Below are 13,620 nucleotides of genomic sequence, written 5' to 3'. Positions count from 1 at the left end.
TCCAGCCATCTCATCCTCTGGTGTCCCCTTCTCCTTCTGCCCCCAATCCCTCCCAGCATCAGAGTCTTTTCCAATGAGTCAACTCTGCATGAGGTGGCCAAAGTACTGGAGTTTCGGCTTTAGCATCATTCCTTCCAAAGGAATCCCAGGGCTGATCTCCTTCAGAATGGACTGGTTGGATCTTCTTGCAGTCCAAGGGACTCTCAAGAGTCTTCTCCAACACCACAGTTCAAAAGCATCAATTCTTCGGCACTCAGCCTTCTTCACAGTCCAACTCTCACATCCCTGCATGACCACAGGAAAAACCATAGCCTTGAGTAGACGAACCTTTGTTGGCAAAGGAATGTCTCTGCTTTTCAATATGCTATCTACGTTGGTCATAACTTTCCTTCCAAGGAGTAAGCGTCTTTTAATTTCATGGCTGCAGTCACCATCTGCTGTGATTTTGGAGCCCAGAAAAATAAAGTCTGACACTGTTTCCACTGTTTCCCCATCTACTTCCCATGAAGTGATGGGACCAGATGCCATGATCTTCGTTTTCTGAATGTTGAGCTTTAAGCCAACTTTTTCACTCTCCGCTTTCACCTTCATCAAGAGGCTTTTGAGTTCCTCTTCACTTTCTGCCATAAGGGTGGTGTCATCTGCTTATCTGAAGTGATTGATATTTCTCCCGGCAATCTTGATTCCAGCTTGTGTTTCTTCCAGTCCAGTGTTTCTCATGATGTACTCTGCATATAAGTTAAATAAGCAGGGTGACAATATACAGCCTTGACGTACTCCTTTTCCTATTTGGAACCAGTCTGTTGTTCCATGTCCAATTCTAACTGTTGCTTCCTGACCTGCATACAAATTTCTCAAGAGGCAGATCAGGTGGTCTGGTATTCCCATCTCTTTCAGAATTTTCCACAGTTTATTGTGATCCACACAGTCAAAGTCCTTGGCATAGTCAATAAAGCAGAAATAGATGTTTTTCTGGAACTCTCTTGCTTTTTCCATGATCCAGCGGATGTTTGCAAATTGAATCCTGGTCTCTCTGCCTTTTCTAAAACCAGCTTGAACATCAGGAAGTTCACGGTTCACATATTGCTGAAGCCTGGCTTGGAGAATTTTGAGCATTACTTTACTAGCGTGTGAGATGAGTGCAATTGTGCGGTAGTTTGAGCAATCTTTGGCATTGCCTTTCTTTGGGATTGGAATGAAAACTGAACTTTTCCAGAGTACATCATGAGAGTACAAGGACATCATGAGAAACGCTGGATAGGTAGATAGAAAATTCTAACTTAACTTTTTTTTTTCTTTGTGTATTTTAAAGATGTCATTCCATTGTCTTCTCTCATTTGTTGTATTTAATTAAAAGTCAGCCATAATAGCTGTACACTTTGCATAATGTAACTTATTTTAAAAAATTACTGAGTGCTTTCAATAATATTCTTTGGTTATTCAGGATTTTACCTACAATATGTCCAGGCACAATCTCCTTCTCAGGATTTTCTGAGCTTCTTTAGTGTTTGGGTTAATGTGTTTCATCAATTTTGGAAAATTTTTATCTGTTATCTTTTAAAACTGTATCTTTTGTCCTAATCTCCTTTTCTTTTACTTTTATTAAATCCTACCTCTATGTTATAGCATATGAAAATGTTCCACAGATCTCAGATACTGTTTTGTCTACACCTTTATCTTTTTTGTGTTGCAGTTTGGACAATTTGTATTTAACCTGCCTGTCTTCATATTAGCCCGTTGTTTCCCTTTCTATTTCCACTGTGCTATTAAGCTTATCAAATTATTTCTAATATCATATTTTTGTTTCTATTATTTCTATTTTCTTTAAGGTTTTTGTCTCTGCTGACATTCCCTCTGTATTCAGACATATTGCTCTCATTCTAGGATATTTAAGTTAAATTATATCAATACATATAATATCTGAGCTTTTCCTGGATCTTTTTCTACTACTGTTTTGTTTCTTGACTATGGGTCACATTTTCTTGTTTCTTCATTTGTCTCATGTTTTTTTGAGAGTATTATGTGTAAAAGAACTGTAGCAAATAATATTTTAGAGAGAGGGGCATATTTCTCCTGTCAGGCCTCAAACATGGGGTCCACTGCTGATTAGTCCCTTCAGTTGCGTCTGACTCTGTGCGACTCTATGGACTTCTCTGTCCATGGAATAATCCAGGCAAGATTACTGGAGTGGGTTGCCATGTCCTCCTCCAGGGGATCTTCCCAACCAGGGATAGAACCCTGGTCTCCTGCATTGCAGACAGATTCTTTACCACTGAGCCACCAGGGAAGCCCCAATATAGGGTCTAAGTCACACCAATTTGTAGTTGAGGTAGGTTTAATCTAAGCTAAAGTTGTTACATCTTTTATTGTTTTAACTCAACACAGTTTTAAAATTGATCCTACTTTGAGATGATCAGGATTTTCCTTTCACTTAAGCTTGCGATCAGAGCACAAACAAAGGTCCAAAGAATTCTTTATTCTTTGCAATACAGAAAAAATATCTCTGAACTTTGTGTGTTACAGGCCTAAAAATTAGGTTTCCAATTATATGCTGCCGCAACATGTGAAACCTAGAGGGTTTCTTATGGCCCTAACCACAAGTTCCCTTCCCCTTTCTGCTCCAGTGGATAAGGTCCCCTGGCCGAATAATTCTCCTTATCAAGGGGACCAAGCACAGTTCCTCTTCGTCCCTGAGTAGTGGGATTCAGTTCTCTGCCAGCTTGTAGAATTATTCAAACAAGCCGATTTCACCCTCCATTGAGAGCCAGGGGGCAACCTACATTCTTGATATTATACAGCTGGCCCCTTACAGCCCCTGGCTATTTCACTCTGTTCTCAGGCACAACCTCGGTGCAGACTAGTGTGACATGTAGTGTCTTCCTTCCCAGGACTGTGAGTGTACGTACAAACTGCTACCAGTCCCATTTGTCCATTGTCAGGTGTCATGTGTCATCCACCCCTACCATCATAAGGTGGGAATTCCTCACCAGTGAAGAGGAGGTGATTAAAATGCTATGGGAGATCTCCTGTTTTACAGTAAGAAATCTATTTTATTTTCATCTCTAGTGAGTTATCTTCCTTCTCCAGAACCACCCCTGGATTTGTACACTATGGAAGATATTTCTCCCACGTTTTGCCTTCTGTTCTGCCTTTAGGAGACCACTGTGAAGACTAGCATACCTCAAAACCATTTTTATTTTCAGTCCTCTTGCCCTTTATCCAGCCTTTGGAGGGTTATGGCAGTGACTTAGTGAAAACTAATTCCTCCTCTATTAGCCTTTTCTTGTCACTACCCCAGGGAAGGGATGGAAGCTGAGGCTGCTTGTAACAATCCTGTGAGTGCAGAATCTAAGCTCTCCATTCAGCCTCTGCAGGCAGGGACAAGGGCAGTACCACAGTTCTTGCTGTGGTATTTGGTGGGAGTAGAACAATTACTGTCTAAAAATATTTCTGTCTTTCTAGGTTGACCATTTTCTTCTGGTCCTTTGGATTTTCTTGGGGTTTTATTGTTTATGCCATCAGTGTTTCTAGTTTGTCAAATTCTCCCATACTTGGTTGGGGAGATATTAGGCAAAAAGAAAATCCAGAGAACCCAATGCAGTTGTTCCTCAGGTCTCCTAGCCCATCCGCCTTCCTCACCTTCCAGAGTCTTCTTATGTTTATATTATACACAGTGGCCAGGAGTTTTAGACGTACTTAGTAGGAGGAAGAGGGAAACATATGCTTCTATATTTCCAGAAGCAGAGGTCATTAATGATAATCAATCAATGATTAGCCATAACTTTCATGAAGGAAAAGAAAATGCTGTTTCTAAAATGTGCAAAAGGAATTAGTCTTAAAGACTTTTTAATACTTTCAAGTATATTGCTCTACTTAAATGGAAAATATAAAATAAGCAATAGGAAATTTTGCAAACTACGATATAAACATTTCCTAAGAGGGTTATTTGGTCATCTTTTATCAGTTTACTCTTAATGTTCCTAATTATAGAGATAAATTTTTTATATTAGGACAGAATATGTTCTTTCCTGACAAATTAATAAGCTTGTCTCATTTAATATTAAAAATTATTTGACTCATTATACTTCCATATCTCCTTTCCTACCAGACTACTGGACCTAAATTTTATAGTTAACTTTGGTTTGTTTGCACACCTGAGATTTTTCTAGCATAACTATTTCTTTATTACCCTTTATTATACAGCTCTTAGACTTTGCTTTGTAGTTCTCATGTGCCTGTGATGGTTTCAAGAAAAACTGTCTCAAACATATTTTGAAAACAGATGAGGTAAAAACAGTGGTATTTCTGAGTTTTATTTTGGAAGGATTTGCATTCAAGAGGTAATCTTATTAAAAGGGTATTCTAGGAGACTTCTTGAAGTTGTATTCATAGAAGGAGTACCTTGTATTTATTTACCTTGCATTTTTTTTTTCTTTTGTGTAGCTATGAACTGGGGAATGGATCCTCCCCTCTAACCCCTGACAGGTGCTACTACAGCTGTATAGAAGTACTTCATCATTTTATGCGTTCATTCATTTTAGTAAACATTTATTGAATGTCTACCAAACACTATACTAGATGCTGGGGATGTAGCACTCATACTGTCCTGGAGGTTTCGCTCTAGCAAGTGAAGGAGCATGTTTTCTGTGCTTGTGAAGGATAAGGCAATTGCATCCAGTCCCGTAACTTCCCAGCCAATGGAAGGGGAAAAAAGCGGAAACAGTAACGAATTTTATTTTCTTAGGCTCCAAAATCACTGTGGACAGTAACTGCAGCAATGAAATTAAAAGACACTTTCTCCTTGGAAGGAAAGCTATGACAAACCTAGACAGTGTATTAAAAAGCATAGACAACACTACTGACAAATGTCCATCTAGTCAAAGCTATGGCTTTTCCAGGAGTCATGTATGGATATAAGAGTTGGACCATAAAGAAGACTGAGTGCTGAAGAACTGATGCTTTTGAAATGTGTTCCTAGAGAAGACTCTTGAGAGTACCTTGGACAGTAAGGAGATCAGTCAACCCTAAAGGAAATGAACCCTGAATATTCATCAGAAGGACTGTTGCTAAAGCTGAAGCTCCAATCCTTTGGCCACCTGATGCAAAGAGCCAACTCATTGGAAAAGACCCTGATGCTGGGAAAGATAGTATCACTGACTCAATGGACACGAATTTGAGAAAACTCTCAAAGTTAGTGGAGGACAGAGGATCCTGGTGGGCTACAGACCATGAGGTCACAAAGAGTTGGACATGACTTAGCAAATGATCAGTGATATCACTTATAATACTGAATAGGAATTAAAAATGGCACCCAAACGAGAGAATAAAGTTGTAAAGATTAGACTAAAAGCAAATTTACAAACAAAAATCTCCCCTCTAATTCCATAAATTTAAACAAATATAAATCACAATATTATCAGCAGTATCTCACTATATGTTTTAGCTGTGACATAAAAGCAAAATATACAGTTAAAAACAACTGACAAAATGAATGACGACAACTTGAAAATTTTCTCTAGATTTTTGTAAACTAGTCTTCTAGTTTTCTATTTTTGACGTGGGGTTGGGGGGCAGTGGAGTTTACTCTTAGATGATGGAAAGAAGAATTGGACATCAGTCTCAGTTCATTCGCTCAGTCAGGTCCAACTCTTTGTGATCCCATGGACTGCAGACACCAGACCTCCCTGTCCATCACCAACTCCTAGAGCCTGTTCAAACTCATGTCCATTGAATTGGTGATGCCATCCAATCATCTCTTCCTCTGTCATCCCCTTCTCCTCCCATGTTCAATCTTTCCCAGCATCAGGGTCTTTTCCAATGAAAAGAATCTTCTTTGCATCAGGTGGCCAAAGTATTGGAGTTTCAGCTTCAGCATTAGTCCTTCCAATGAATATTCAAAACTGACTTCCTTTAGGATGGACTGGTTGGATCTCCTCCCAGTCCAAAGGACTCTCTAGAGTCTTCTCTAATACCACAGTTCAAAAGCATCAATTCTTTAGTGCTCAGATTTCCTTATAGTCCAACTCTTATATCCATACCTGACTACTGGGAAAACCATAGTTTTGACTAGATGGACCTTTGTTGGCAAAGTAATATCTCTGCTTTTTAATATGCTGTCTAGGTTGGTCATAGCTTTTCTTATAAGGAGCAAGTGTCTTTTAATTTAATGGCTGCAGTCACCATCTGCAATGATTTTGGAGCCCAAGAAAATAAAGTCTGTCACTGTTCCCATTTTTTCGCCATCTATTTGCCATGAAGTGATGGGACCAGATACCATGATCTTAGTTTTCTGAATGTTGAGTTTTAAGCCAACTTTTTCACTCTCCTCTTTCACTTCCAAAAAGAGGCTCTTCAGTTCTTTTTCACTTTCAGCCATAAGGGTGGGGCTATTTGCATATCTGAGGTTACTGATACTTCTCCTAGCAATCTTCATTCCAGCTTGTGCTTCATCCAGCTTGCCATTTTGCATAATGTCCTCTGCATATAAGTTAAATAAGTAGGGTGCATAAGCAGCCTTGACATACTCCTTTCCCAATTTGGAACCATTTTGTTGTTCCATGTCTAGCTTTAACTGTTGCTTTTTGACATGCATACAGATTTCTCAGGAGGCAGGTAAGGCAGCCTGGTATTCTTATCTCTTTAAGAATTTTCCACAGTTGTGATCCACTCAGTCAAAGTCTTTGGTGTAGTCAGGAAAGCCGAGTAGATGTTTTTAGTCATGTATGGATCTGAGAATTGGAATATAAAGAAAGCTGAGCACTGAAGAGTTAATGCTTTTGAACCGTGGTGTTGGATAAGACTCTTAAGAGTCCCTTGGACAGCAAGGAGATCCAACCAGTACATCCTAAATGAAATCAGTCCTGAATATTCATTGGAAGAACTGATGCTGAAGCTGAAACTCCAATACTTTGGCCACCTTGTGCAAAGAACTGACTCATTGGAAAAGACCCTGATGCTGGGAAAGATTGAAGGTGGGAGGAGAAGGGGACCACAGAGGATGAGATGGTGGATGGCATTACCTACTCAATAGACATGAGTCTTGAGTAAACTCTGGGAGTTGGTGATGGACAGGGATGCCTGGCGTGCTGCAGTCCATGGGGTTGCAAGCAGTCAGACATGACTGAGTGACTGAACTGAACTGAGATGTGCTTCTGGAAATATCTTGCTTTTTTGATGATCCAACGGATGTTGGCAATTTGATCTCTGGATCCTATGCCTTTTCTAAATCCAGCTTGAACATCTGGAAGTTCATGATTCACATACTGCTGAAGCCTGGCTTGGAGAATTTTGAACATTACTTTGCTAGCATGTGAGACGAATGCAATTGTGCCGTAGTTGAGCATCTTTGGCATTGCCTTTCTTTGGGATTGGAATGAACACTGGCCTTTTCCAGTCCTGTGGCCACTGCTGAGTTTTTCAAATTTGCTGGCATATTGAGTGCAACACTTTCAAAGCATCATCTTTTAGGATTTATCTCAAATGGAATTCCATCACCTCCACTAGCTTTGTTTGTAGTGATTTTTCCTAAGGACCAGTTGACTTCGCATTCCAGGATGTCTGGCTCTAGGTGAGTGATCATACCATCATGGTTATCTGGGTCGTGGAGATCTTTTTTGTATAATTCTTCTGTGTATTCTTGCCATCTCTTCTTAATAAATCAAATCCCTTGACGATTATACAGTGGAAGTGGCAAATAGATTCAAGGGATTAGATCTGATAGAGTGCCTGAAGAATTGTGAACGGAAGTTCGTGACACTGTAAAAGAGGCAGTGATCAAGACCATCCCCAAGAAAAAGAAATGCAAAAAGGCAAAACGGTTGTCTGATGAGGCCTTGCAAATAGCTGAAAAAAGAAGAAAAACTAAAGGCAAAAAGGAAAAGGAAAGATATACCCATTTGAACGCAGAGTTACAAAGAACAGCAAAGAGAGATGAGAAAGCCCTCCTCAGTGATCAATGCAAAGAAATAGAGGAAAATAATAGAATGGGAAAGACTAGAGATCTCTTCAAGAAAATTAAAGATACCAAGGGAACATTTCATGCAAAATGGGCACAATAAAGAATTGGACATACTATGCATCAATTAACAATGTGCTACTTTAGGAGGTTACTTAAATTCTTTAAGCTTGATTTTCTATCAGTAAAATGAGAGTCAGATACTTACTTGGCATGACTTACTTGGCATGGAGAAGGGCTATAGTGAAGTATTATTTTCAAAATTTTATACTATTTTAAAGATGAGAATTTCTTTGTGAGAAAGAAAGATGCTGCCAAGAAACCCTGTTAATCTAGTTGAAACTATTCCCTGCTTCCAATATTTTATAGAGGACAATAACTCTTGCAGCCATAAAATGGCTTTTAAATAATACATAGCACTATCTACAAATCTGACAAAGGTCCCTATAGTCAAAGCTATGGTTTTTCCAGGAGTCATGTATGGATGTGAGAGTTGGATCATAAAGAAAGTTGGGTGTCAAAGAATTGATTCTTTTGAACTCTGGTGTTAGAGAAGACTCTTGAGAGTCCCTTTAACTGCAAGGATATCAATCCATCAGTCCTAAAGGAAATCAGTCCTGAATGTTCACTGGAAGGACTGATGCTGAAGCTGAAACTCCAATACTTTGGCCACCTGATTCAAGGAACTGACTCACTGGAAAAGACTCTGATGCTGGGAAAGATAGAAAGCAGGAAGAGAAGGGGACCACAGAGGAAGAGATGGTTGGATGGCATCACCGACTCAATGGACATGAGTTTGAGCAAGCTCTGGGAGATGGTGAAGGACAGGGAAGCCTGGTGTGCTGTAGTCCATGGGGTTGCAAAGAGTAGGACATGACTGAGTGACTGCACAACAATCTACAAATCATGAAGTCCTTAATCTAAGATTCTCTTTTAACTCCTAATTACATTTTTGTTTCAACTTAATATGATTTTTTGTTTTTTCTTATGATTAGAAAAGACTAAAATAATAACAATGAATAATAATACATTACAAAAAGAAAATGGAAATAACCCCCATTATCTCATCAGCTAGAGAGAGCCCTTTTGCAAAATATATTCAATCCTTAAGGTACAATGAAAAATGACATACAAACTCGATGATAGTACATAATATAATGAGTTTTATAGTTGCTTTCTTATAAATTGCTCAATGAAGAAAAATGGCAATAGAGTAAAACAGTTTAACTTAAACAATTTAGCAACCACAGGGGTGTAGCAAAATGATGGGGTCCAGGTGTAAAAACTCTGATGATATAGTTTAATCCAGGGATAGTTTTTATAGTAATTAGAAGAATGACTGAATATTCTTTAGGCAATAATCCCAGGAATATTATTATTCTTAATTGTTAGTTGATGAATATTAATGAGTCTCAAAAGCAGAATTTGAGGCTAGACTTCTGACAGTTTCTTAAGTATAGATACTTACTTTATGTCTCCAATTAAGGACTGATCCATACACCTAAATCCCTCAGATGAGATGGTGTTTCTCTAGGGAGTTACAGCAATAGATGGCTTATTGGATTGATAATGAGATACAGAACCTTTAGCCTTCTGATCACAAGGTCACTTGTAAGCTAGGATAGGGGTAACCAAAATCATTATTGGTCAATGTGTTACAGGAGGAGAAATGAATTGCTTCACCTCAGCTCAGTTTTTATTACCATTTGAGAGCCATTTGTTATCTCTTATATGAGTGACCCTTACCACTCAAGTTCATTTGTCCTAAATAGGATCAAGATTTTTTTTCCAAATCATAGAAATAAGAAAATGTGTGTGTGTCATTATTCTGATTATTTCTTAAACTTTCAGGATGGTCTCTTCATCTACTTTTACTAAATCTAACAAAATGATTTAAAATTGTACACTAAATAGAAATACTTCACTTAGAGCTTTCTAATTACTATTCTGTTCTAAGTCAAAGATAGTTGCTTGTGTCTTTTCCAGATAAAGAAGCTGTAATGTCTTTTTTTAGTACTGACAACTATACTTGTGTTGTGAAAATTATGCATTTCATCACTCTTTTTAGTAAGTAATTGCTGCCTGGATTGTCTGTGCTGGACCTATTTGCTCTTTTACAAATGCAAAGTTAGTTAGTTGCTCTGTGATATATCTGAGAAACAGATGTTTTGTATCACGTATCAAAGTCAGTTGGGTTGCTGCTGACTAATGTGTGTCATAGTTTAAATAACCTCATGTTATATACTCTCTAAATGTCAACAACAGTCTACAGCCATACCACCCTGAATGCACCCGATCTTGTCTAAATGTCAACAATAGCTTATATAAGAGAATGATGGAGATGAAGGGGAGAAAATGTATTAAGATCAAAAAATTAGTAGTTCAGAGGAAATTTAGGTCTTGTTTCGAAACCTGGTGTCCTGTATACAGGATTAGAGACAAGAATATATATCTGTTGTTGTTTGGTCGCTCAGTTGTGTCTGACTCTTTGTAACCCCCTGGACTCTTTGCAACCCCATTTATAAAGGATTAGAGACAAGAGTATATATCTATAATAATATATAACCAAATAGTCATGAGGTTTCCAGTTTTTTGGTTCTGAAGAAAACGTTACAAGACTGAATATTTAACAAGAACTTAATACCAGGCACTGAAATTGACAAAAAGATTAATTACACAGAGATATAGCTTTCAGGTAATATATAATAGAACACAAGTACATTGAGACCCAAGAATATTCTTGCTTTATAATCTTAGCATCTAAGAGAGCACCTCACTAAAGCTGACTGGCGATTTGGGTTATTACTGAATGAATGAAAGAAAGAAGAAACATATGGATGGATGAACTACTCTAGTTTGTTACTTACATGTCCGAAGGGTATGCTATGGAAAATTTTTTACAGCTCAGAGAGCTTAATGGAAGCCTGAGAATCAGACATTTGTTGGAACAGTGAAATCATAAATCCCATGAAGCATCTCTACTGGGAAAACCACCATTGAACAGTCTTTGATCAATGCAATTCCCTACTTTCTGCTGCTGATACATTTGGCACTACAGTAAAAATATAAAAACTAATATGTATTATTCCACTTTAATTTATTTTCATATGAGTCCACTCTTTCTTCATCCTTTTTTAGTGGTAAAATACTAATCACTCTCAACCATGAGAAGATAAGCATTAGAAAATAGAGAATTAAATTTCTGATGCTTCATTCCATTAACTGGTTCCAATAGAAATTTCGAGAGCAAAATTTAAAGTGAGTTTCTTGTATACTCACATAATTCAATAATTTATCCTTTTCTTTTTTATTATCATCATTGAGATTGATTTCAAATAATGCTACAGCTAAAGTGTGTATAGAAAAATAGGGACATGTTTTTATTTTTTCACAATTTAGCCTGTGATGCATGAAAGGGCGGAGACACTGCAGACAGAGTTTTTATTTGTGCATGTGTATATGTCCTTAAACAAAACATGGCTCTCTGGATTGGGCACAGTTGAAAGGAAGTATCACATTATTTTTTCTCAATTTCCTTGCATAGTAGAACAAAATGTAAACTATTTGACTTAACCCATCCAAACAAAATTCCATCATCACCATGAAATTTCTCTTCAAAACTGAGCAACACATGAAATATAAGTGGACCTGGGAAAGTTACTTCACATTTCTTTCATGGGTTTTCCCGATAATCATTGTCTGTGTTTTTCCATTTACCCTCAGCTTCGTCGGACACGCTTTACTGCTTCCATAGATCATCCTACCAGAGGTCACAGATCACACAGAATCTACAGAAACAGGAAATCAAACTTCCTGAGTCCACTACAAAACACAGAAACCTGTTTCCTCTTCACATCTCAAATTGGCAAACCTCTGTCTTAGCAGATTCAGTGTGGAAGCAGTTGTCAGAAAGGCTAGAAGGACTTTATCCCCCAATTTTACTTGAGCTTTCTAGCTTCCAACTACTGAAATGAAAGGAGCAAGGCTATTTATCCTGCTTTCTAGTTTATGGAGTGGAGGCTTTGGGCTTAATGGCCCTATGCACACTTGGACTACAACTGAGGATGAGAACTCCCAGAAGAATGCGACCTCTGCTTCAGTTCCTCCAAACAAAGGACAAAGTCTCCAGGTGCTGCCAACCCCCAAGATCACATCAACTGAAGTGGCCACAGCTCCTGATTCCAGCACTTCTGAAGACAGTCTTCTGAAATCAATACCACTGCCTTCAGAGACAAGTGCATCTCCAGAGGGTGTGAGAAAACAAACTCTCACACTCACAGAGAAGACAGAAGAAGGGATGCTGAAGTTACAAACGCTTGCCCTCCAGACGGAACCTACCCTCAAGTTCAGTCCTAAAGCAGAATCAGTGATTCTTTCCAACTCCACCCTGAAATTTCTTCAGAGCTTTGCCAGAAAGACGAATGAACAAGGCATTTCTCCAAACTCAGTTGGAGGCGTGGGAAATCGATCGCCACGGGAAACGTACCTCAGCAGAGGTGACAGCCCTGGAAGCCAAAGAACCAGCAAACAAAAACCAAGTTTTGAAACAACTAGAGGAAAGTAAGAAAATTCTTTTTTTTCCCCTTTTCTAATGATACGGTTTGTAAGATTGCAAGCTAACAGTTAAATGGTCTCATTTCCAGACAAGATTTTGTGTTCAAGATGAAACCAGATCATATGTCAGTTAGATGAGGGAATTGAGCATTACCTTATCTTAAAAGGAAAAGCTGAACAAATAAAATGCAGCAATTTGTTTTAATTGAAGTGGTCCAAGTTACTAAATAGAGGTACTTTAACTGGAGATGGTCACTAACCCTACAGTGTAACCCTACAGTGACTTGTTAGTTAACTCACATCAAGCATATGCTGTTTGTGCTCAGAATTACATCCACAAGGTGAAAGAAAAAAATGTCAATACGGTTAACGTGTGAACAGATTTAAAAATTGAAACAGCCTGGTGCTGTGGAAATTAAACAGTTATCAAGAACAAACCAAGCAGAGCTGGGTTGGAATCCTGGCTCCCGTACTGTCTGGATCCCTGACTTCAGCAAGTCAATTGATGTTCCTGAATCTAAGTTTTTTCATTTGTAAAATACAGATAGGAAATACAGATAAAAATTCCAACTTTGCAGGGTTATCATGCAAGATTTAAATTAATGAAATGTGCTTAGACGCATACTTCTCACAGAATGGGTGCTCAACAAATCATATTTTACTAGTACTGTTATACTGAGTTATGCTATTATCATTAATGTGTTGATTAGAAAGGCCAATTTTTCAAATTGATTTTGATTTAAAATTAGAGAAAATTCTATTTGAATTGTTGAAACAAAATAATAAAACAAAGCTTAAAACAGTATCATTAAATAAAACTTTTAAAAGGCCCAAAAAAAAAACAAGAACAAAACACTGAGAAATGCAAGTCAGTGTTCTATTCATTTAATGTTCAAAATTATTTCTATGTTTAGAATACTAGATGTTTAGTATTATGAAATTAAACTTTCAAATACCTTTTGCTTATAATAAAAATTTAAAGACACCAAATAATGCCTTGGAAGCTTGAGTTAAATACCTGACCACATAAACTAATTTAAGTTAATAATAGCAACTTACACCTGCTATATGAAAGGCATTGTGTTAATGGTATAAAGATGTTCTTGATATAA

General features: G+C 37.9%; 1 protein-coding gene across 3 annotated transcripts in view; it reads left to right on the top strand.

Moving 5' to 3' along the window:
- The first annotated feature begins 11,806 nt into the window (after positions 1-11,806).
- The window catches only part of MMRN1 (multimerin 1), a 112,226-nt gene continuing 110,412 nt past the window's right edge, over positions 11,807-13,620 (top strand). For 2 of the 3 annotated variants that reach the window (XM_015471559.3, XM_005207771.5), the window contains exon 1: positions 11,807-12,514. In XM_015471559.3, the coding sequence (XP_015327045.1) occupies positions 11,925-12,514 (590 nt within the window). In that variant the 5' untranslated portion in view covers positions 11,807-11,924. The remainder of the gene's footprint in view (positions 12,515-13,620) is intronic. The other variant, NM_001102500.1, reaches the window with a different exon arrangement.

This window comes from Bos taurus, chromosome 6, assembly GCF_002263795.3.
Source record: "Bos taurus isolate L1 Dominette 01449 registration number 42190680 breed Hereford chromosome 6, ARS-UCD2.0, whole genome shotgun sequence".
Taxonomy (NCBI): Eukaryota; Metazoa; Chordata; class Mammalia; order Artiodactyla; family Bovidae; genus Bos; species Bos taurus.
The sequence above is the reverse complement of the archived record's forward strand: the minus strand, read 5'-3'. Positions and strand labels throughout refer to the sequence as shown.